The following is a 24,124-nucleotide window of genomic DNA, read 5'->3' on the forward strand; positions in this document are numbered from 1 at the left end:
AGTCCCTGCAGCCAAATGGGGTGGGGGCCGTTCCCTCTACTGACTTCTAGAGCCCTCCTCGCCCGGCACTCACTGGCGGCCTGGGCGTTCAGTGCCATTGTCAAGGGAAGTGAGCACCTGGCCGCCCTCCCCCCCCCCCCCCCCCCCCCCCGCCACTGGCCACTCCTCGCGCCGCATTCACCCTCCGAGTCACCCAGAGGGACGCTCTTGCTACAAACAGCACATCTTTATTATTATGCAATAATAAAAGGTACCTCTTGCTTAGCGGCTTAGGAAAGTCTTTTAATTCCTGCAACAGTCCTACGCCGTTGTTCTAAAACGTACCTGGGACTTTGTCGGCATCAGGCGGGATAAGATGACGAAGACAAGGGCCTTGAAAGAAGAACCTGTGACAGTCCCCAAGGGGGGTGGGCAGAGGACACCTGGCAGGGCCCTGGTGGGGGGAAGAGCAGATCCACAGGCGGCGGGCACCGGGGGAGAGCCCGGCCCAGAGGCGCGGTTGTAGTTTTCACAGGAGGCACGGGCAAGGCAAGGTAAGCAGGTCAGGATTGGTTAGTCTGAAGAATTTTGCAGGCGCCAGGCTAAAGCGTGATTGACACAGATACGGCGTACTATGACTCTCATTTTCATTTTAAAGATGAGGAAATCGAGGCAGGAGTGTTAAGAAGCCTGCCCGAGGCCCACAGCTGGTAGGTTGGTGACACAGGACTTGAACCCAAGCCTCGCGGCTACAAAAACCAGGCACTTAACCCTGTTGCCACCCTACCTTCTGCCGGGGACTTTCCCCCCACATAGGGGGCTGCTCGCTGGCTGGTGTCCAATAGCCCAGGGCCTGGACTGGGGTGAGGCCAAGCCATGGCCGTGACCTCAACCACATGGCCTTGGCACAGAAGGACACAGCTCTGGGATCAGGCTTTAGCTCTGAGAACCATGACCTTGGCCTTTGCTTCCTAGTAGGTGCTAGGCCTCCTGTTCCTGGGCGGTGACCCGGGCGTTCTGGCCACTCAAGGCCACAGGAAAGATGGTTGCAATGGACAGAAATCCAGATACAGGGGGGCCTTGGATGGTTCGGACATCCCCCCGGACCTTCAGATTTACTCTGGCACATCTGTTCCTCTTGCCAGGTCCTCAGGTCCGCAAGGACCCTGGCGGTAGAGCAGGGGTCTATGAGGATGGCCACTTCCTGGGGGCCGGCTTTACACCCCTCCCCTGCCTGCCCTGACTCCACTCTGAAGGTGCCTGGCCAGCCAAGTGAGTAATCAGAACTCCATAAAGCTTAGCTGGTATAATTTGATTTCTGTTGTTGATCATTGTTATCATAAGCCAGACCTGTAAACTGGGAAGATTCATGCCTTCCTCCAGGAGGTTGTCGCGATTGAAGGATCTGGTGGGTCATGTCCAGCCCTAAGCAGGGTGGGCAGAGCAAGGGACTGTCCTGGGCGGTGTCCTCCATTCCCAGGCGCTCACACCGGGACCAGGGCAGCGGGGAGCGTGCCGGGTGGCCGGGTGGCGAGCGCGCGCCGGGTAGGGACACGGGTCTGGGCGGCTCTGGGCACCAGCGCGCACGCAGGACCCAGGGCCAGGTGGGTTTGTCCTGGCGGCGCAAACGCAGGGCGCCAGCGCCCCCTGCCGGCTGCTGTGCGCAGCACCGCCTCTACCTGCGCTGTGGGCGCGCGGGACGCTGCGCTCTGGCATCTTCCGCCAGGACTCGGCTCCCCTGGGAGCCAAGGCAAGCCCCTGGAGTGCGCCTCCGGCGAGCTGCCTCCTCCTCAGTGTTCCTGACACCTCATCCTCGTCGGGGTCCCTGCCTTTCCTCGGGTCCATCTCCAATCCCACCATTACTCCGCTATGTGCCTGACACTGTATCATTCCCGGTCGCAGTGTGCCCATTCCTGTGCTTAAGACCCTGCAGGCAAAATGCTTGTCGCACAAAGCATGGCTTCCCCATTAGAATAAACAGGGGTCCAGCAGGTCCCTGGAAGTATTTTCGGCACTTTGCAGTCTTTGAGACATTAGTGCACCGTCTTCCTGGTGTCGGCCTCACCGAAATTCCTTTCTTGTTTCACCTCCACTCATTTCTCGGCCTTTGGACTTTGTGAGCGGCGAGGGGCTGAACCTGGTCTGTTTGGGACCCCCCCCCCCCCCCCCCCCGAGCCAGTGCCCTTGCACCCCTGCGCCCTGGCTACAGTACTCACAGGGGGATGTGGGTAATGCAGGAAATAACAAGGAGCTCAGGCCACAGGGGAAGAGGTCTTCACTGCCCCTGCCCCCTCCATAGTTGCTCTGCCGGGTGCCAGAAGCAAGGGACCAAAAGCACCATCCCCTTTCCCGCAGCCCATTGTCGGGAACGGCCCGCCCAGTCTTGAGTCACTACCACCATATGGCCAGCAGAGGGCGGTGCAGCCCCATTCTGCGGCTTCCAAAGCTGAGCAGAGGCGCAAGACGGATTTTTACCAGATGGAACTCAAGGCCACACTGAGGACCTTCCATACTCCTGGCTAAGGAAGTGCAGCCTAAACGTGAGATCCTAGTTTCTCAGTGTGAGCTTCAGGGAAGCACGGGCTTGGCCGTGTTCGGGGCTGCATCTCCCGGAGCCTGGGACGCAGATGATCAATCCGTATTTGAATGTAGAGGTGTGCCTGCGTGTGTGCAGGTCTCCGATCGCAAAGTTTGTCTGGGTGTGTCAGATGTGAGTGTGTCTTATCATGTAGGGTCTGGGGGGGGGGGGGATTCCACTAGCCACCGCTCACCTGGAATGTCCTGAAGCCCCTCATGCCTTTGCTCACTCTCCCAGGGAAGGCCCGGTGTCCCCAAGGCCAGGGAGGCCCCAGTCCAGGCCTCTGTAGATGCCTCCAGACATATCCTTCTCCCCCACTCATGCCTGGCCACCCCTGCCCATCTGGGGGCCTCATCCCTTCATCCCAGTCTTCCTGAGGTGTCCCCATACCTCTCGTTTATTTATTCTTAAATGTATTTATTTTGAGAGAGAGAGAGAGAGAGAGAGAGAGAGAGAGAGAGAGAGAGAGAGAAATAGCACACAAGCAGGGGAGGGGCAGAGAGAAGGAGAGAGAGAATCCTAAGCAGACTCCGTATTGTCAGCACAATGCTCGATGTGGGGTTCGAACTCACAAACTGTGACATCACGGCCCGAGCTGAGATCAAGAGTTGGATGCTTAACCAACTGCACCACCCCATGTACCTCTTACTTAAATAAAATGATCCTCCTTTGGGGGGGGCAGGACCTGAGATCGTGGGAGGCTGTGATAGGTGTGGCAGGATGGGGCAGGGATCCAGTGGGACTGAAAGAGCGGAAGCCCCATCATCCAGTGGCCCCCAGCCCAGAACTACCTCGGCACCAGTGCGCATGTGAGCGAGTGAATGTTGTAAGTTACTGTTATCAATTTACAGGTAAGGAAACTGAGCTCAAGACAGAAACCCCATCCTGCCAAGGGCCCCGTAGTTATCTTTTTGTGGGACTGAGGCTTCAACCCGGGTCTTCTCCAGACACGAATGATTCCATTGATATGAAATTCTAGAAAAGGCAAAAGTAATTAATAGTGGGGCCCCCTGGGTGCCGCAGTCCGTTAAACGTCTGACTCTTGATTTCAGCTCAGGTCATGATCTCACAGTTGGTGGTATGGAGTCTGGAGGGGTCTGTGCTGACAGTGAGGAAACTGCTCGGGATTTCTCTCTTCCTCCCTCTCTCTCTGCCCCTCCCCTGTTCTCTCTCTCTCTCAAAATAAATAATAAGAAAAAAAAGTAATTCATAGTGATAGAATGCAGAATAGCAATGCCTTAAGCTGGGGGCTGGGGAAGGGAGCTGACGACAGAAGATTGTGGGTCACGAGGAAGGGTTTTGGATGGAAATGTTCTACACTTGATGGAGGTGGTCATTTGTGGTGCGTATATTTGTCAAAACTCATTGAACTATCCAATTAAGATGAGTGCATTCATCAAATGTAAATTATACTTTAATAAAGATTTCTGGCCTTTGCTCTTTAAATCCGGGTCTCCTGACTCAGGTTTCAGTGCTCTCACCCCCATCGCTCGGGAGGCGTCCAGTGGTGCTCACTGGTGTGTGTCCTTGAGGCCAGCATGAGTTATCCCCGCACCCAATGGCTGTCAGACCACCCCCCCCCCCCAACCTGCACAGGAGGCAGGAGAGCCCTCAGGAGAGGTCACCAGGAAGCAGAGCCTTTAACCCCAATTCTGGCTGCAATGATGCACTAATCAATTGGCAAAAACCAAATTTAAAATTTTATCCCATCTGAACCCACTCAGAACTGGGCCAGGCATCGTCACAGTTCAGGAGAGCTGACCTTGATTTATAAATCCCGGAACGGGAAACCTTTCCATTCCCCGTTCCCCTAGAAGCTGGGTTTCCATGACCCCACTCACCGCTGGGACAGGCAACTGTTCCAGAATCTGCCCTCCTTCTGAGTCTGCAGCCCAGGCCAGGATGATTTCTAACACCCTTTCGCCAAGCAATAAAAAGTTTAGAGTAAGACTTAAATTTAATAAGTTCCCCAGTGGCCTCTTCCAGTTTGCATGTTGCCTCTCTAACCTGGCCCAGATTTCTCTTCCAAGGCAATTCTTGGAAAACCAGACGCCAGCGATAATTGAACTGGTCCTAAATGACGAGCAAGCCGATGGCAAGGGGAGAGGAGCCACACCTCAGGGCAGCAAACACGGCTGAAGTTTACACACTGCTTGGATGATAAAGGATCGTCAAGGGATCTTCAGAGCCATGGCATATCCTGTTCTTGTCAGCCTCATCATGATCGAGGCCAGCTCTGAGAGCAAGGAGGGACAAGAGCTGCAGTGGAGGGACAAGAGGCCCCGGGGGTTGAAGGCATAAATTCCATCTTAAGGATGCTGACCAGCAGGAAGGCCTCACAATGATGTCATACATTCTACGGGTTCCTGTCTCAGACATACGGATGCCCTTTGCCCAGATAAATCACACAAGCTACCATCCACTGCCACAGTCTGTCCGTGCATAAGTCTGGGGAGGGCTTTTCCAGCGAATTCGTTCCCCGCTACTGAAAGGGACCACGGGGCCGCATGCTTCTCACCCCTCGGTGGCCATACAAGGCCTGTGGCTGTTGCTGGTTTTTCGATTGCCAGTGAGCTCCGCGTGCGGGGGGTGGGGGGGGGGGAGGGTTAGTATTAGCTACACAGGCATCATGAGAGCAGATGTCTGAGCAGAAACACGCTGTGATGAGGAATGTAAGCATTAAGACCTTCCATGGTGTTCATCAGAACATCACATCCGGGACAGAAGTGGCTCCTGCAGGGATGTGAGCCGGCAGGCCAGCCCCAGGCTCACCGAGATCAACCTCACGTAACCCCCGCCTGTCTGGGCCACAGGTAAACCTGTCTAAAACCCTGAATAGGGAAAGCATATATGCCCTAAGAGCCAAGTCTCTTGAACATCTGAGGCTCCTTCTTCCGTCCTGTCCTGTGTGTCAATTTCCTCTCACCCCCATCCTTCTCCCGCCTCCAACAGGCAACCCTTACAATGCACATCTGTACGTTCTGCAAATGCTGTATTGTATCTTTTGCACATTGTTTTTAGCGTCTGTAAATGATACTGTCGTGTCTATTTCTTACTTTCTCGCTCAGCTATTCTTGAGGCACGTGTTGTATGCTGTCTGTGCCTTGAGACTGCTCTGTAGTACTCTGTAGTCGGTGTCATCCAGACTTTTCCCTAAACGTCCTCCTGCCGATGGACGTGACTCATCCCCTCCCAACTACTACGGTCCCTCCTACCACACTCCCATTGGGTTAAGCAGCCTCCCGCGTGCCTCCTTATGCGCCCAGGTGATCATTTTGTTGGGAACGTTTACCCAGACGTGGAATTTCTGGACTGTGGGGCACAGTGCCCTCTAGCATGGCCACACCAACATTCCACTGGGGTCCCCACATCTCTGCCAACGCTTGGCATTACCCACCTTTGCACTTTTTACTAATCCAACAGGTGCAAAGAGCTAATAGTTGCTTTGGTTTAGACGATTGAAACATCTCTCCATAGGCGGGGTAGACTCTAGGGTCTGTTTTTTCGCAACTGTTCGTTCCCCTTGCCCATGCTATTTTTCTGTTTTTTCTATTGTCTTTTGATGGTTGATTTGTAGGAGTTCCTTGTCTATTCTTGGCAGTGAATCCTTTGCCCATTTCAACCACTGCAAACCTCTTCGCTCAGCTCCCACACCTACCAGTTAGGCCTGTCGCCAACCATGCAAACAAACGAAGCTGACTAAGATATAGCAGAAGGCGGGTAATGGAGGGGAAATGAAATGGAAAGTAAATTGTACAGGTGACTTTAAAAAATAGTAATATTAAGGGGCGCTTGGGCGGCTCAGTTGGTTGAGCGTCTGACTCTTGGTTTCAGCTCAGGTCATGATCGTGAGTTTCCGCCCGTGAGTTTGAGCCCAGCGTGAGGCTCTGTGCTGAGCATGGCACCTGCTTGGAATTCTCCCTCTCTCTCTCTCTCTCTGCTGCTCCCCTGCTTGTGCTCTATCTCTCTCTCAAAACAAACATTAAAAATAACTAGTAACAGGGGCGCCTGGGCGGCTCCGTCGGTTAAGGGTCTCAGGTCATGATCTCGCAGTTCGTGGGCTCCAGCCCCATTTAAATATTTAAATGAGTGTTTAAAAAAAATAACTGGTAATATTAAAATGAAAATAATGTTAGGGAATGTTTACAGAACAAAAACAAAAACCTAACTAAATGAGATTTCTTTTTGTACCTAAAAGTACAAAATAAAAGTTAGAAACAAATAAATAAAGTATAAAAACAAGATCAAGAAGTTAGGGACGCCTGCGTGGCTCAGCTGGTTGAGAATCGGACTTCAGCTCATGCTGTCTCTCAAAAATAAACATTAAAAACTTTTTTAAAAAGTTAGAATATAGGCTAAGGTAAAAATACCTTTTTTCTTCTTTTTTTTTTTTAATGTTTATTCATTTTTTGAGAGACACAGACAGAGTGCGAGCGGGGAAGGGGCAAAGAGGGAGACACGGAATCCAAAGGAGGCTCCAGGCTCTGAGCTGTCGGCACAGAGCCCGACATGGGGCTCGAGTTCACAAACCGCGAGATCATGACCTGAGCCGAAGTCGGACGCTTAACCGACTGAGCCACCCAGGCGCCCCAAGGTAAAAATACTTCTTAAAAAAAGTAGACAAATGAAGCAAATCCCACACATCCATATTCACTTTCAAGTTTCATGGTAAAAAGGGAAACAATGCAGAAGTCAGAGAGGTAAAGACTAAAGGGACAAAGCATCTGCCCCAGTGGAAGTCAAGCAACAGGTGCTAAGAGTAAACACAGTAACAACAGAACAGAACCGAAAGCAAGCAGGACGGAAAGAAAAGGCTAAAATAAACCAGTTGAGGGGAGACAGGTAAGCCCTGATCAGCCAATCCTGCCCTCAGGGCTCCTGGGGTCCAGGGGTGAGGGCCGGAGGCAGGGAGCCTGCGCTCCTTTTGGATCACGTAACTGTTTGTCCCGAGTCTGGGGCCAGCGAAGAGCCCAGCCTGGACCTCCGGATTCAGGGCCACGGTTAACAGACAAGTCTTGGGCACCACCACACTGGCTCCCTTGCGAACCTCCCGGCCTCCTTGGCTGGCTCACTGCCTTCAGCAGAACCCAGGCGGAGGCTGAGGCCGCGTATGCCCCAGGGCCGGGGGCAGGTGCCACACTGGGATCTCTGCTGTGAGCGGGGAGACGGCCTGTTGGAACAAGCTCAATACCACCCAAGAGCACAAGGTAGCACCTCCGTGATCCGCCAGAGACAGTGGAACGTCATCTTGGCTTGCCAGAGGGAGCAATGACCTTGAGGACCGTCTTTAGGAGCCCTGCCATGCAGGGTCCAGCTACTTATCCGAAGTGGCCAGCGGTGTGGAAAATGATTTGATTGGCTATTTCCAGTTTCGAAGACAGAAGGATTAAACTGAAATGCAGAGTTCCACCATCCTGTTTCAGCACGAGTTAGAAGCCTGAGGAAGATTCCAGGTGAGTCATGAGAGTGGAAAATATCTGATCTTATCTAAAGATGAGGTAAGGGATGTGGGGGCCGAGTCCCGCTAATTCGAATCCTTCCAATTACATCAAGACAAGGGAACCTCCCAGCGGCTCCCAAGGTTCACCGGAGAGTCAGCTGCTCGCCAGGAAGGTCGCTCTCCCAGGGCTGCGCTGCCCAGTGCTGATGTCACCATAGGGCCCCAAATCTGCTTGGCCCACAATCCAAGGGGTCCCTGCCTTGCGGATTTCATCAATCAGTTTTCGTGTTTGTTTTGAATTCGTTTTGAACGGGGAGACTGATGTAAGGCTGTTGGGATTTTACTTTTCCAAGGAACAGACTTTCAAACTACCATGTAATTGTCGCCATCATTCTCTAAAAGGAACGTGTAGCACCGAAAAAGAAAAGAAAAAAAAAGACTAAAAGGTGTCTTACAGACTCACTTCAGCTTTTCAGAATGCTCATTACTCCATGCCCCTCATTCTGGAAGGGCAGCTGGTAAAAGTGTGGGGCTGGCACCACGTGACCCCCCGAAGGACCAGCCAGCGCATCGGCACTGGGGCCCGCAAAGCGCAGCTGAGAACAGGGCAGAAGGCCCGAGGGGGCCCCGACTGAATGGCAGCACCCGGGGCCACCGAGAGCAAGCAGCGCCGGTCACAGGCTGCCCCGACGTCGGACAACAGTAGACGAGCACGGAGCTGGGGCCCTGCATCCACCAAGTTCACAGTCGAAGTGAAACGTTCAGCTGGGACAGCACAGACAGGGCGGGACACGAGCACGATCTACGTTCACAAGGAAAGGGTCTCGTCGTGGGGAAGCCTCTTCTGGGTGCTGCCCTGGCCTCTAAGTGCCACCTTGGCCTCTGCGGTCCCTCCCACGGGGTAGCTCTCGCCCGCCCACCGGCCCAGTCGCTTGTCAACAGCACACAGCCCACGTGCCCAGGCTGTGCTGATGGACTGGGTGAGCGGCGCTGGGCCAGGGCTCCTGTGACGGCACCCTCGGGGAGACCGGCGACAGGAAAAGAGCCACCAGCAAAGAAAACTCCATCTCGGGGGTACAGGACACCACCGCCTCTATGATGCTTCCAGCACAAACTCCCCTCCACCCTCTCACCTGAGCACCTGCCTTCAAAGGAAGACACTCAGTGCCGTAGAAACGTCACTAAAAACACCTGAAAACCTCTGATGAGCCCCAGGGAACTGGCTGTCGTGAAACTACACGGGGACAGTCTTGGGGTGCCAGGCAATGCGGCCACGAGGGCCACAGTCCCCACTTTCTCCTTCAGGCAGGGACGTGGCTGACAGACAGGCTACATTCTTGTTCATACACAGGAAGGGGGCCTTCAGCCAGGTCGGGCCTTTGTGGCTGTGCCCCGGACAATGACGATCCCTCTCCGCCTGTAACAGCCGCCCTGCTGAGGGCTGCCCTGAGAGGCGGAGGTACAGGGGCAGATGTGTCCGGAGCCAGTGACACCCAGGGAGAGGTGGCCAGTGACGCCGTGCTCCAACCAGTCTGTGCACTGCCCCACCCCCACCACCTATTCACTCTCCCATTCTGGATCCCCAGCCTCACCCCAGAGGGTTCGGATCTGGTGCCTTTTCTTCCTCCCGCCTCACACAGCGGTTTATTGCGATCAGCCCTGGTCCTAAATTCAGACCTTACTGACCTTTCTACGGAATGATCCCAATCAGAAACTGGCAAAAATTAGCACCTCTTTCACGCTTTATTTAAACAACATCTCATGGTTTGCTCTAATGAGCTCCTGAGGGCACATGGCTGCATCGACCTCGTTTTATGAGGCTTCCCGTGTCCACGGGGCCTCAAAGGCTACTGTGCACCAGATCATCAGGTGTCTTAGCGAATGTCAGCCCCTCTCTCAGAATTCACTGGACCACGTTAAAATACAGACCACGAGTACCATGGGCGGGAGGGAACATGTTTACTTTAGGTAGAAAGGTTTACTGTTATTAACAAGTTATCACTATTATTTACATGTTTACAAAATGGAAATAAAAATGACATACATATTTGGTGCCAAAAGTGGCACATCCAAACTAAGATCGGTACAAAAATAAATTTTCAAGCTACATGTTTTTAAAATAAAGGTCATTGAAACAGTAAGGGGAAAAACACCTGCATCGGCATGTGCTGAAACGCAAACGTCATCACGGCAAAGAAGCCCCGGGGCAGCACCGAGACCAGGGCCTGCTGGAGGGACTGCCCCGGTGTTCTCACAGAACCCAAGCAAACAAAAACCAAATATACAAGTTGTATTCCTGAGCTACAGAAGCTTAGAGCCTCTAAACGGTTGTGAATTTCTGCGACAGAGGGTTCCCGACGGGGTTTGAGCTGACGAGCTCACCGGTGCTCAGCTGATGGCATCAGGACGTGGTGTTGTACGCAGACAGAAAGCTAAGCCCACTTGTGAGAGAGAGAAATCTTCTCTGCTAACAAAGGACAGTGCGCACGAGTCCCGCCTGCCGATCACCAAGCCTGGTGCATCTCCTGCACATACAGACAGGGACACGGCACAGAGGGAGAACAGAAGCTGCTCACCTGGGGAGCCCCTGTGCCTTCCAGACACGCGCCTCAGTGACTCCAGCAGAAACTGCAGTGCGGTCTCCTCCCTTTGTAGACGCATGCTTGTCACACCTGGCAGCAGACTTCGTTGGTCAGCACAGCCGTGGCCCCGCCAGGGAAAGCGAAGCCAGCCCAGCAACCCTCATCCACCCTGCACAGCACTTCTGCCTGTGGTGGCTAGCTTTCCTCCTGGTTCCCCAGGAAGCTGGGCCAGAACTCTGTGCCTGCTGGAAATGGCATGCTGGGTCAGCGAGGGTGCTGAGTGAGCAGAGAGCACGGCCCTCCCACCCCGACTCGGCCTGGGTGCGGCACAGCGGGATGCCTGCTCATGCACAGACTCCCCCGGGATCCCAGCAAGGAACGCAAACGTGGAGGGCAGCGGGAAGGAAGGAGCTAACGGATGGGCTGCGGCCCACTGCAGGACAGCGGAAGATTCCATGTGAGCCGGGGCCTGCTCACTACCCAGGGCTGGGGGACCACAGTGTGGAGGAGAGGGCACCGAGGCCCCTGCGGCTGAGCTCTGCTCACTGGTCCTGGACCTTGGCCCTTTTGGCTTTCAGGGACAGGTGCTGCAAGAGAAAAGAAACACCAGAGTTAGGGGTGCTCAGAGACCGGACTTCACAACGCCCACATACACAACCAAAGCCACCCTCTGGCTCACACCTTCTCAGCAGACGCCATGCCCCTCGGGCAACAGTCTGGAGGGGAAAAGCCCAAGTGACGGACAAAGGCGATGGACCGGCTTTGGGAAGGCACAGCAGCCCGAGGCCCAGCCCGCCACGGCCGAGCCTGCTCACCGAGGGCTCTGCGGGAAGGTGTCGATGGAACACGCTCCCCCTCTGCCCCAGCCCCTGGGACAGCACTGCAGCCACACCTTCCGTGCTCAGGGGACTGGGCTCAGGCTGCAGGTCACTTCACGTTTCCAGGAATTTCTTGCAAATGGTCAAGGAACCAGGAAATGGAGGAACCATTCCTCCTCCCCTCAGGAACAAGGAGATCCATCATTTCACCAAGCATCTCCGTGTGCAAGTGCGTGTGCTCGGGGCACTGACCCCCGTGCACCCCCTTGCAAGTGTGCGTGCAGGGAAGGCACACAGGAAAAGGACACCTTTTCTTCCTTTCAGAAACGTTGCTCCCCACCAGTACAACGTACGATGTACGACATCATCATGGGCTTCGGATGATAGATTTAGGGTTTCCATCAGACTTGATGTTCTAAAGTAAAGTCAGAAGTGCCGGAAACTGTGAAATATGCGTTTAAGGCAGAGTATGTAAACATACGCTTTTGATAAAGGACCTCTATTTACCATCTGAGGTATCCCTGGTTACCCCCTCGACAGTCACAAACAAGCAGCCAAGGGACCTTCACACGAGCAACTCCCAATCGGACCACCAGTCCCCAGCACGCTCACGCCCAGCACCCGATGGCCGCACACCCACGTGGGCGGAGGCGGCCGCGCCACTGCTGAAGGGGAGTTGCAGGCCCTGGAAGAGCGTGGGGTGCAAAAGACGCCACACACCACCGAGCACGATGCACCAGTTGACGGAGTGGGACACAAGTCTAAGGGAGTCACAAGAAGTCTCCTCCTAACCGCGTAAGCTGGAGAAAGGACCCATACGGGCTCTTGCAAAGGCCCTGGTTAGGGTTCTTCCTAGATCCCAAGGGCATCTCTGAGAATCAGGACATACAATTTAAGGACAAGAAGGCGAATCTCTGAACGGGTCACCCTGCTGCCTCCAGCTGGGAATCATTTCTCTCCTCCTCGCACTTTACCCGGTGTGACCCCTCCAACTAACGTGAGACGCTCACAGCCCTTAGCTTGGGGGTGAGGATGACGTCATCACGCCTGTGGGACCATTTTTGGTGCTCTTTTCCGACAAGAATGCTGAGTATGAACACAGCCGACTCTGGACCATTTCAGGCCCCTACACAGGGTGAGAGTGACACTCTGAAGACAACAGCGATGGAAAGTCACCACAGGTGCCAGGAACAGAGCCGGGGATCACAGGTGGCGGGGGGGGGTGCAGGGCGCTGTGCTCCACAAAGGAGCATCCACCACACATGGGCAGCCACTGGGACCTGCGGGGCTCCTGGAGAAGTCCGTTCATTCCAGGCAAGTTCATACAGAAGGACCTCTGAACCGTCTGGGTAAGAAGGGACCGAGGTTCTTGGGGGGTTTCAGGGCCTTTGCCTGTACAGTGAAGGTGTGGCACCGGATGACCTGTAGAGGCCCAGGCATCTCTAAAGATACTCCGATCGCAGGCAGTGATCTGAACGGACTGATGAGTGGACCACAGGCATCTGGAGAGAAGAGGCCAGTGCAGAAACCTGCGACTGTCATTGTCTTCAAACTCCTGGGGGCTCTCTGCCCTTTAACCTGCTGGGCTCCAACTGTGGTTCCGAGTTGAGAGGGGGAAAAGGACCCAGCCTCTAGGTCAATCCTGCTCCTCAAAGAACGAGTCCAAGACGGCTCCGGGTTCTCCCCTCGAGCCCCCGCACGCTACGACCTGAATCAGCCCTTCCCTAGCGTGTTGCTCTCAGCTCCCAGCCGGCGGCTCTGCCCACGTCTCCTGGACCTCGGAACTCTGCTGTTTCCCACCCGAAAGGTTCTCAGGGGCAGACACTCCCTCACTCCAGGTGTGTTCTTGCCAGCCGGACCCAGCACGGGCAACACACTCTGAATTCTGATCAGTGCCTGCGGCTGATCTCGTTCCCAGCTGAAGTATCCGTATGAGGACATGTGAAGAACTATACAGGCTTGAGATAGTTTTCCTTTGACTGGATAAGATTTAAATAGTGTAAGAAAGTTCTGGAAGAACAATGTCCCCTGACATTGCTGGAGGGGAAGGGATGAGAAGAGCTTTCCATTTATGGGGCCACAACTCAAATGTGTCCCAGAGTTGAGCAAGTGAATTAATACACAAGTGAAGCAGGACTGCGGCCCTGGGACAGTGACAGTCACAGCGCGCAGCCGCTCCTCACCCCTGCTGATTGCTGCCGACGGGTCATGCGGGCCCAGTGCCGGCAGACTTAACATTTCGAGAGAAACTTGAAATCCATATTCATCGTGAAATCTCCCCATTTTTAGATGCGCCCGTCAATCCAAGTTTTGGGTTGAGGACACTGCAGTCTGCTTACAACCCTGATGACATAACAGGTTTTGGACTTTCCTTTCTGGGGCACACAGTGGTAAAACTGAAAAAGTATCCGAAGCAACTGTCTTTGGGCACTGGGCAACAGATAGCAAGGCAGGAAAAAGAGAAAACGAAAAACAAAACCAAACTAATTCAGACGACAGAAAACCACCAGCAAGATGGCGGACTTCACTCTAACCATTCCGATAACTGCACGACGTGTGATTACGCTGAACCATCCAGTGAAATACAGGACGCAGACCAAACAGCATGAGTCAACGGAAGTTTGTGGACGCTGGTTTACCTGTTTTCACGCCAGCCTTCCAGACAGAACCACCACTCAATTAAAGATCTTATTAGAAGAATGTATGGCCTTCCCCCCTCGCCCGACAAACAGACCATTTTTTGGTGAAAATAAAGAAAACAGCACCATGGGTCCCCTCTGCAAGGCTCACCACCCTGCGGGCCCTGCGCGTGGGCCTGGCAGGGAAGAAGGACAGACGTTCACGGTAATGCCAGCGCTCAGCATCACCCACCACTGTGTGAACCACGCCGGGTTTAAGCTCGCACACCTGTTTGTGTTCTTTGTGAGGCAATCTCCACCAGAGAATATTTGTGCCACTCCTTGTGAACATGGTCCAAAGTGTGATATAATTTTTCAAAGAAAAAAAGCAGAGGGGGAGAGGAAGAGCTGAAGATACGTTCTCTTTGTTGTCTTTTAGGTTGGAGGGATTATTTCTAAGGAAATACCTCTAAGTGCACTTCACGATGAGCAAATGGTACAGTGCTTTTACCCAGGATGGGGCAGAGATATGGTAGTGACCTTTTCACCCCATGCACTTTTGAGGGGGAACAAACTCAGGGCACTAAACGGGCGCGGAGCACCGATCTGTACTTCAACATATGGAGAGGCAGCTAACGGGTGGTTTTGAGGGACGGTCTCTATTCACCCCTACCGTTCCTTGTTGATAGAAGTGCGGAGCCAGCTCCAACAGCCAAGCAGACTCAATGGCGGTCACGTCCCTCATGTAGTACTTGGAGGTCTGTATGACTTCATTGTAGATGACCCTGCAACCAGCAGAAAACATGGATTTCCTGTGTCTTACAATGAAAATCAAGCACCACGGCAATCAGAGACGGCGGGTTCCCTCCCGTTTACCAGGGACCCATCACGTGCACCAGAGACCACACACAGACGCGTCCGCGCTGCTCGCTCGCGCCTCATGACCCGAGGGGTGGGTAAGTGCGTCCACTTTACAGGTGAGACTCAGTCTGACATGACTGTTGTCCGACACATCAAGTCTGCTCAGACTCATGTCTGAGCATCTGTTATCAGCACAGGACCTTTCCGGATTCCAGGTCTGCATTTACAGAACTCTCAACAGAACACCTGACTCTATCAGAAGATGTAGAAATAGAAGCAAAGACCTACCTGATTCTGAAGGGGATGGAAATTAACTGTGAAGAGACACAGGGAGGTTCTTAGAGATGAAAACATTCTCCATCCTATTTGGAGTGTGGCTTACATGGGTGTGCACAGGTGCCAATGAGCTCACTGTACATAAATTACACCTCTACTTAAGAGAAAAAAGGAGGTGGGGGGGGTGGGTTGGCCTGAGGCTGAGATAAAAGACACCAAGAGCCAAGAAGATCACTTCAAATCCCCAGATTTTAGAATGCATTTTTAGATAAGATACCGTTTCTGAGCACCCGAACTGCTGATTCAGGGCTCCCCTAACAACTATAATCACCCAGCCACACTGCCACCGTGCACCCTTTGAAGCCGGCAAATAATCGGCTGTTGAAGGGCGGATCCAGTGAAGGGGGGCCGTCTGCAGAAGCAGGAGCGGAGGGGTGCTTCCTCGGCCACCCTAAGGTTACGGGGCTGCCTCAGGACGGGCCCTATTCAGCCACGCTCCCTTTGCCCTTCAGGGCTCCTTGGGAATGAAGCAGGAAAAAGAAGTCTCCCAAATTAAGCAACTCCCAAATTAGTCATCCCGAAGTCAGCAGACCCTTGGGGAAGGATCTAGAACGGAGATTCGCTTCCCTCTTCAACTCATCCTGCACGCTAATGGACAGAATATTTTAATCCATTAAAAAAAATTTTTTTTTAATGTTTGTTTATTTTTGAGAGAGCGAGCGAGCAAGAGAGAGACAAAGAGAAGATCTGAAGTAGGCCCTGTGCTGACAGCAGACAACCCGTTGTGGGGCTTGAACCCACGAACTGCAAGATCATGACGTGAGACCAAGTCAGATGCCCAATCATCTGAGCCACCCTGGCGCCTCGACATCGGGTAACAACTCTAAACCCCGAACTGACTGACCAAGCCCTGCGCTGGCTCAGCAGCTTTTGGACCTGCACTGGTTACAGGACAGAGTCTGATTCCTTGGTCTTGGGGACAGGATCTCAAACTTGACCCCTCATCAGATCACCTGGAGGGCTTGTTAAAACTGGCTGCTGGACACCCTCCCTCCCCCCTCCCCTCCCAGCTTCTGATTCAGAAAGGCTGGGCAAGGCCTGAAAATCTTCCTTTCTAACAGGCTTCCAGGTGAATCGGATGCTTACCTGGAGATGAGACTTTGGAAACCACTACTCTGGGGTGCCAAGTACCTTACAATGGGCCTTCTTACCCTCTACTTTCTCCTGCCGTGATCCCCTCTCCCCTCTCCACACATGGCACGCTCTTGCCTAGGCTTCTCCACCTAGCTGTGGTGAAGAACCAGCTGTTATTGTAAAATTTTCCCATCCGTTGGGAGAGAAATATTTTTGTAAAACGCAATAGAAATGAATTACTAGAAAAATGAGATTTGAAAGACATACAAAAGGTAGGCTCCAGTTCTCTATTATTAAATTGGGCAGACAAAAACTTAACCTAAATGTGAAGCGCCTAGATGGCTCAGTCGGTTAAGCATCCGACTTCGGCTCAGGTCACGATCTCACGGCTCGTGGGTTTGAGCCCTGCGTCGGGCTCTGCGCTGCCAGCTGGGAGCCTGGAGCCTGCTTCGGATCCTGTGTCTCCCTCTCTCTCTGCCCCTCCTCTGCTCACACGCTGCCTCTCTCTCAAAAATAAATACACGTTAAAAAAAAAAAAGTCTAACTGCCTCCTTTTAACTCGAGCGTGTGTCTCTTCCTCCAGACACGTCGCAGACTCGCACCGCCTCCCAGACCACTTTGGGGCAGGCCGCCCCGATGACTCCCCACTTCTCAGAAAGGGGGTTCTTTCACGTTCCCATGACTTTGCTTCCTCAGTCTGTATTCCCTTCTCATCCTTTTCTGCCCAACAACTCCTATCTGCAGGCCCCAGAGCAAATGTCGATTCCTCCACGAAACCGGCCGTCACTCTCCCTGGCACATGAGGTGCCAACCTCCGTGCTTTCTACCTCTCCCCCGGGCCCTTGTCCTGAGGTGCTGGATGCTCAGGCCTGTGGCCCAGAACCCAAATTCGCCTCCACACTGCTGTGCCCAGTGCAGGGTTTGGCATCTAGTCTGTGGGTGAAAATGAACATTTGCTGAGTCCACGAATGAGCAGAGGAACATCACCATTTGCATAAGGAAATCTGTGACAGGGCAGAATCCTGTGGATGACTCAGCAAAACAAAGTCAACAAATGTGTACTCCTGGCACAGTGCCAGGCCCGGGGGCCCAGGGGTGAACGGGAACCAGGCCTGGCCTTCTGAGCCGTTACTAGGCTAAGGAGTAGGGGGGTGCTCACCAGCGAGGCGGCTTCTCTGCGTAGAGGACCGAGGCAGGGTGGATATGTAATTCATGGTCGTCACGGATAGTCCTTGCGAACAGAAGAATGTAATCGGAAGTCAGTTTGAAATACTTACAGCAGGACTCTCCCACAGATGGTTCATATTATCAACAAATGTATGCAGATCATACTTGACTCGGCCGATTGTTCTCTGTATCTTCTCTAGAGCCCTGACTGACCCCTTGCCCACTGCCCCCCGGAAGTCAGGAAGAAATCACGCAAAAAAGGGAAGAGGAGAAAAAAACAGCATGTGGCCATTCGGGGAAAAACATGAGAATCATACTGCTCTGCCCACGTTTATGTTCATCTTACACACGTTCTTTTTCACAACAATCTCCTCAGGGAGAGAAATAACATACATGGTTACCTCTATAAACTTTTCTATTCCACAAAGTAGTAAAGATAAAGACCATGGGGGACATAAAAATAGGGGAAGAAGAAGGTTAAGTATGGGACCATCCATTTCTCTGAGACAGTATTTCAAATTCCAACTCGGATTTGATTCAATTTAACTAAAAAAATAACGACAGAAACACAACAGTAAGATCCGATCACAAGAGAGCATGAACACGTTAGAATGCTGCCACCCAAACCCTAATTATGGAGTGTTTCTGTGGGTGCCAGGCAAGCAGTTCGAGCACCATGGGTGAGCTCCTCTCCAGATCTGTAATAAACCAACATGCTGGGGTCCTGGCTGTGCCACCAGGTGGCCTGAGCTCACTGACACTGAACTTTTGTCTCAGAGGAACTGACTGACCACTAAACCCTGTTATGAAGCCCTTAGTTGAGGACTCCAGTGCAAGAATTTTTTCAATACTGGTAGAAATTGCTTATTAATACCCTTGAGGCAGGTGGGACAATCAAAATGACAACAAAATGACAGGCCTCACTGGAGAAGCTCACAGGCCTCCCCAGAGTTGCCTCCAACATGGACAACTCAGTGCCGGGAGGGGGAGCTCATCATGACGGGCAACAGAATCAGGACACTGATCACGGGCTAGAAAACTTGGCCATACTAGTATGGAACTGGTATAGAACATACCAGAGGTAAATGTCAAGGGCAGGGGCTCAGTCAGCTACTAGGAAAGCAGATGTAAGAGACCTGGCTGCCAGAGCTCAGTGCAACTCTGGGCTCGCTCACAAAGCCCGGTGTCTGGGAGGGAACATCGTGGCTGACCTCCCCCCAGGGAATGGGAACAGAGTATTTTCTGAGGGAAGAAGGATAATGACAAAATAGTATGAGGAGGAAATGCAAAGAAAAGTCGGAGAGAAAGCCTTTGGATTGCTCCCGTTTGAAAGAACAGATGCACTTTGAACAGGCTCCGGTGAAGTTCTGGAGCAGAAGGGCCGAGGTTCTGAGGTTATTAGGAGGGTGTCGGTGACCAGTGATTTTCTGCCCAGAAAGGGGAACTGCCAAGAAACGGGATGTGATCTGGGGCAACAGGCAGATCCAGCGCCAGAAGAAACACCTGCCAACACCCACAGACCAAAGTTACGGCGCATCAGGGCAGGCCGGGGTCTCGGTCCCCCAGATCGCTAGAGACCAAGTGCCGACGGCCAAGGGAGCTTCTCCTGGAAAGACAGTCTCTAATAGTCCCTTCTGGTTGTATTATTCTGTTATTAGAATGGAAACATTTCCAGCCTCTAGGCTTGTAATTATCATCCTTCTACAACATATGGATGGGCTAAATATTTGGGAATCATTTCCGTAAAGTTAAGATATTATGCTTAAAGCTATGTAGTTAATCTCAACTGACCTCTGGAAGCAGGCAGATAAAGACAACTTATTTAACTTAATTTCTGTACTTTCCCGGCACGTCAGCTTTCTAAGGGGGCTGGGTCATTTTTAAGATTTCTCCTTTAACAAATGACTTTGCAAGGTACCAGTTACCTATAAGCTCCGGTGGAATGAAACCTTGCTGCATTGGCAAAGAATCCCGAAACAAGGCACCTCAGGACGGGATCCGGATCACCTGTACAAGGTGGCAAGCAGAGTGACGCGTGAGCCCCCGGCCTGCCCTATACTCTGCGCGCTCAGGCCTGGGCTGTGAGGCCCCGCCCAAGGCTGTTTCGAGCCTCCTTGAAACCCCGTCCTGAACCAGCCCCAGCCCCGTGCCTCCCGGTGCTGGATGCCTGCCCTGGCAGTATCCATGGAGGCCCCACCCGCCCACAACTGGCTGTTGAGGGAAGCACGCTGAACTGTCCCTTTAACTTGGGATGCCCCAACCTTCCTAGGCCACAGGATGACCCAACCAAGGCTGGGCACCAGAACCCAAGAGAGCACACCACAGGCTGGCCAGTGACCAAAAACTCCTTTTTAGGAGACAATCTTGTGCGAATAACGTTTCTTCCGTAGGACACGACGTTATTTCTGTGGTTATGAGCTACTGCACGTAATTCTTTGCAAGTTTTCAAATGTTCCATTTTGATTGTATCTGTATTGCTACAGTGATCATCTTCCAAGGATACAGCCTGACCATTTATGAGATGATGTCCACAGGACGCATTCCAAATTATTATGCAAAGCATAAGGTCACGGAGGTGGCTTATGACATATGGTATTTCATTCATTGTAAGGTTCACTCTTTTTTTCCCCTTTAACTCACTGAAATCAGGACAGCATTTTGTAATTATAAGTGACAGTACTTTTTTCTTTCTTAGTGGTACATAAAATAACAGCATGCCTTACAAATGACGGCATCTTAGAGCCAATGAAATACAGTATGTCCGTAAATAAGTTCCCAAAAGGTGGTATAATTTACAGAGCCATCAACGGTGCAGAACAATGTCAGTTTCACTGCATTCTTACCGGCAATGTTTTGGCAAAAAGGCACCCCTTCTTTTATTGTGTTTATCAATTACTATCCTTGGTTCTTCTTTTGTGAGTTTTCTGTTCTTGTGCCCATTTATCAACTTGGAAACTAGTGTTTTTTTGGAGCATGTTAAAGGAACTCATTCTATGATAAGCTTTTTAATTTTTTACTTCTTAGATCTGCTGAAAATATTTTCATTATTTGCATTTTCTTTAACATCTAGAAGTTTCAAATGTGTAATTTACTGTGTTTCCATGATTTTCTCTATTGTTCCTCAGCACAGAACTGATAAATCTCAAATCGACATTTCTAACCACAATCTGATCCAAGATTCAATCTCTTCTCTCCAACTGCTGCCCAAAAGAAATTTCTATGTAGACCATACACTCTTATCATTATTAGGGTGACGTCACTTCCAAAGGGATGAAAATGGGCTCTTGGGGGCAGGGAAGGGGGAAAATCTTAGATATTACAATGGCTATGGCCCACCAAGGCTCAACCCTACCTTACAGAATCTTATTCTCCTTCGTATTTAACTTCTCTCGTTAGGAAGAATTTTATTTTATTTAAAAAAAAAATTTTTTTTTTTTAAGTTTGTTTATTTTTGACAGAGACAGAGTGTGAGCAGGAGCTGGGGAGGGGCAGAGAGAGAGGGAGACACAGAATTTGAAGCAGGTTCCAGGCTCCAAGCTGTCAGCACAGAGCCCGATGTGGGGCTCGAACTCACGAACTGTGAGATCATGACCTGGGCCGAAGTCGGACACCCAACCGACTGAGCCACCCAGGCGCCACCAGGAAGAGTTTTAATTTAATGTAACTTTTCTCCTGACCGAGGGGTTGATAATGAAAAACAGGTTAGGAAACACAGATGTAGAGGTAAGGCTGTCCTCTGTCTGCTAAGTGACAGGCGCTAGATCAACTAACTTCAGGCGGCTCTTGGTTTCAGCTCAGGTAATGATTTCACGGTTTGTGGGTTCAAGCCCTGAGTGTGACAAGTGCGGAGCCTGCTTGGGATTCTCTCTCTTTCCCTCTCTCTCTGCCCCTCCCCCGTTCATGTTCTCTCCCTCCCTCTCTCTCTCTCTCTCTCTCAAAACAAATAAATAAACTTAAAAAAAAAAAAAAAAGAATAACCCTCAGAAATAAAAATGGACCTTCTTAGAAAAAACAGGCTACTTTTACACGCTCAGCTTTTCACCGACACATGCCTGTGAGCCCGGTGCCGCACATCAGCACCACACCGGCATGTCCAGGGGTGTGAGTGAGCAGCAGAGAAGGGGGCGTCCCCGGGCGAGGTGGCCTGCTCTTACCTTCGCTAGATTTCTTGGGCACTTGAAACTTGACAAGAAGCTTCTTCAACTGCTCGCGCACTGTCGCAGCTCTGACAAGACCCTTGTAATTCAGGAAATGCTCCTGGCACCACTGAGAGTTTTTATTGTGCTGCAGGGCGACCGAGACAGAGGGTGAGTGAGAGACACACAGACAAGTTCTCGACCACGGCTAAGCTGCGAGGCGCACCGCTTCCTCATGGGGACAAGAGCTTCCGGTGCCGATGGGCCCCTTTCGACCCCACCTCCCTAAACGGGCGCTGACCACCGTGCACCGTGTGACTGCTCTTCCAGCTCAGTCCCTGTGCTTAAGGGCAAAGGAGAACGTGCTGACAAGCAGTTGTTTCCTATCTGAAATACCCACCCGGGTGGTGAATTATCAGAAAGAACCACTTCCCTGTGGGTCTTTGTCAATTAACTTTGTAAGTCAACTTTCTCCGAGTTTATCAATCTGCAAGACTACAGGTGAGCAGCACTTGCCAATCTAGAAATAATGTGCAAGTTATTATTATTTATCTCCAAAGTATGATTTTTCTATCAACAGTGCTTAATTTTATTCTACATTCCTAAGCGTGATCATTATGTCTTACACTGAGTTACTGCCGTGGGCATGTTATGTCTGAAATTATGCCGTAAGCCAGAAAGGATGATGTTTCACGTAAGAAGATGTAATTCACAGACTTTCAGAGGCAACTCCGCACAACGGTGGTGTAGACCTGTGCCCGCCCTCCCCTGGTGGAGGGAGCCTCAGACTGCAGACGGCACGCTGTGCCGGTTCAAACGAATTCTAACTGAAGTAACTCCTAATTCGTGATCTCAGTTAAGAGATGGGGCTTTTCTGAAGACTGTTCATTAACTGAATAATCTCCCTTAGATCCCTGGCAAAACAAAAATTCAGTACTTCTCCTCTTCTAAGAAAGTATTTAAGAAAATGATACAAGGGGGGGCGCCTGGGTGGCGCAGTCGGTTAAGCGTCCGACTTCAGCCAGGTCACGATCTCGCGGTCCGCGAGTTCAAGCCCCACGTCAGGCTCTGGGCTGATGGCTCAGAGCCTGGAGCCTGTTTCCGATTCTGTGTCTCCCTCTCTCTCTGCCCCTCCCCCATTCATGCTCTGTTTCTCTCTGTCCCAAAAATAAATAAATGTTGAAAAAAAAAATTTTTTAAAAAGAAAATGATACAAGATACTGAAAACCTGAAGCATCTAATTTCCCCCTCCCACCCATTCCTATATATAAGAGGTTTCTTATGGTTTTCATCAGCTTTAGAGCTGTCAGGACAGCTTTTCAGCGGTTTTTAGTGACAATTTCAAGCCGCATTATTTGCTGAGTTTTACAAAATGTTAAGAATATTCCAGAAAAACACAATAAAAATGAACAGTACCTACGGCTAAATATGGGTACGGCGTGTAAACAGACACGGGTCCTCACCACACGCCCCTCCCACGGCCTGTCACGCCATCTCACACGCCCAGAGACAGCTCTGGAGATGCCACTCAGGGCCTCGCTTATTTGGCAGAAAATAGAACAGGGCTTGGTATTCAGATGCCAGCTAGTGCGAACCAGCATCACCGGCGGGTGTGAGGCAGTAGGGAGAGCGCGGGCCCTGGAGGGGCACGGCCAGCCGGCCACGTCTCTAGGCAGGGGAAAGCCAGGGCGACTCGTGCGTTCTTCCAGGCAAAAGCGCACCACGGACTCTGGCAGGGGCCCCGCCCGTGCTCGGTCATTCCTTTATAAACTGAACCTCTGGACTCCCCACTCCTAGCTCACCTCGAGTGGGGTGGAGGGGCCTTTCGGGTGGGAGCTCTGCTTACTTTGATAAACGCTTCATACACGTTGAGCATAGTGAGATGATCACCCTCCTCCACAGCAAATTTTCGGTGCACTCGCATCTGGAAAGAACAGAGTTGACTCCTGTGAACCTCCTGTACCGGGAGCTAACATCACGCGGTGAGCAGCTCATGGCCTGCGTAGTCAGAAAGACCTGGCCTGCACCGACGCTAGCTCTGCCTTCCCTGAAAACCTGCCTAGTGACGTAACCTTTCTCTTCCTCAACTTCCTCATCTGTCAAATCAGGGCATCAAACCCATCGAGACTGTTGTAGGATTAAGGTGATTTACTGTAACACCGGCCACAGATGTCAGACAGATGTCAACGTTCTCGTCTCTCTCCTCCTCTGTGCAGTCAACACCACCTCTTCCAGAAGAACCCCTCCAGCCCCCAGTAGAGCGTAAATTCTAGGGGGCTGGGCGGGGGCAGCTGTCTGGCGCGTGGTAGACACTGTATTCGTGGGCTATCACCAGCTGCACGATCCTTTCAGACCCCATCTCTCAATTTTCCTTTCTGTTACCTCCTGGGCAACACCACCCTGCTCCCGGGAGTTCAAGCAGCACGTACGATACAGATTTGAGTTCGCAAATACACTTATCTGCACAATTTTCTCCTTGCCTCAAATACCACATAATTAACCGACCTACCTACCCGCCTCCCTGCCTTCCATCCA

At 51.8% G+C, this 24,124-nt stretch overlaps 1 protein-coding gene across 3 annotated transcripts in view; it reads right to left on the bottom strand.

Moving 5' to 3' along the window:
- Positions 1-9,939: 9,939 nt before the first annotated feature.
- The window catches only part of DHX35 (DEAH-box helicase 35), a 66,530-nt gene continuing 52,345 nt past the window's right edge, over positions 9,940-24,124 (bottom strand). For all 3 annotated transcript variants that reach the window (XM_043602380.1, XM_043602379.1, XM_043602378.1), the window contains 6 exons: positions 23,436-23,513; positions 21,608-21,737; positions 19,379-19,460; positions 17,446-17,517; positions 14,689-14,800; positions 9,940-11,166 (listed from right to left, as the gene is read on the bottom strand). In XM_043602380.1, the coding sequence (XP_043458315.1) occupies positions 11,122-11,166; positions 14,689-14,800; positions 17,446-17,517; positions 19,379-19,460; positions 21,608-21,737; positions 23,436-23,513 (519 nt within the window). In that variant the 3' untranslated portion in view covers positions 9,940-11,121. The remainder of the gene's footprint in view (positions 11,167-14,688; positions 14,801-17,445; positions 17,518-19,378; positions 19,461-21,607; positions 21,738-23,435; positions 23,514-24,124) is intronic.

Source organism: Prionailurus bengalensis, chromosome A3, assembly GCF_016509475.1.
Source record: "Prionailurus bengalensis isolate Pbe53 chromosome A3, Fcat_Pben_1.1_paternal_pri, whole genome shotgun sequence".
Taxonomy (NCBI): domain Eukaryota; kingdom Metazoa; phylum Chordata; class Mammalia; order Carnivora; family Felidae; genus Prionailurus; species Prionailurus bengalensis.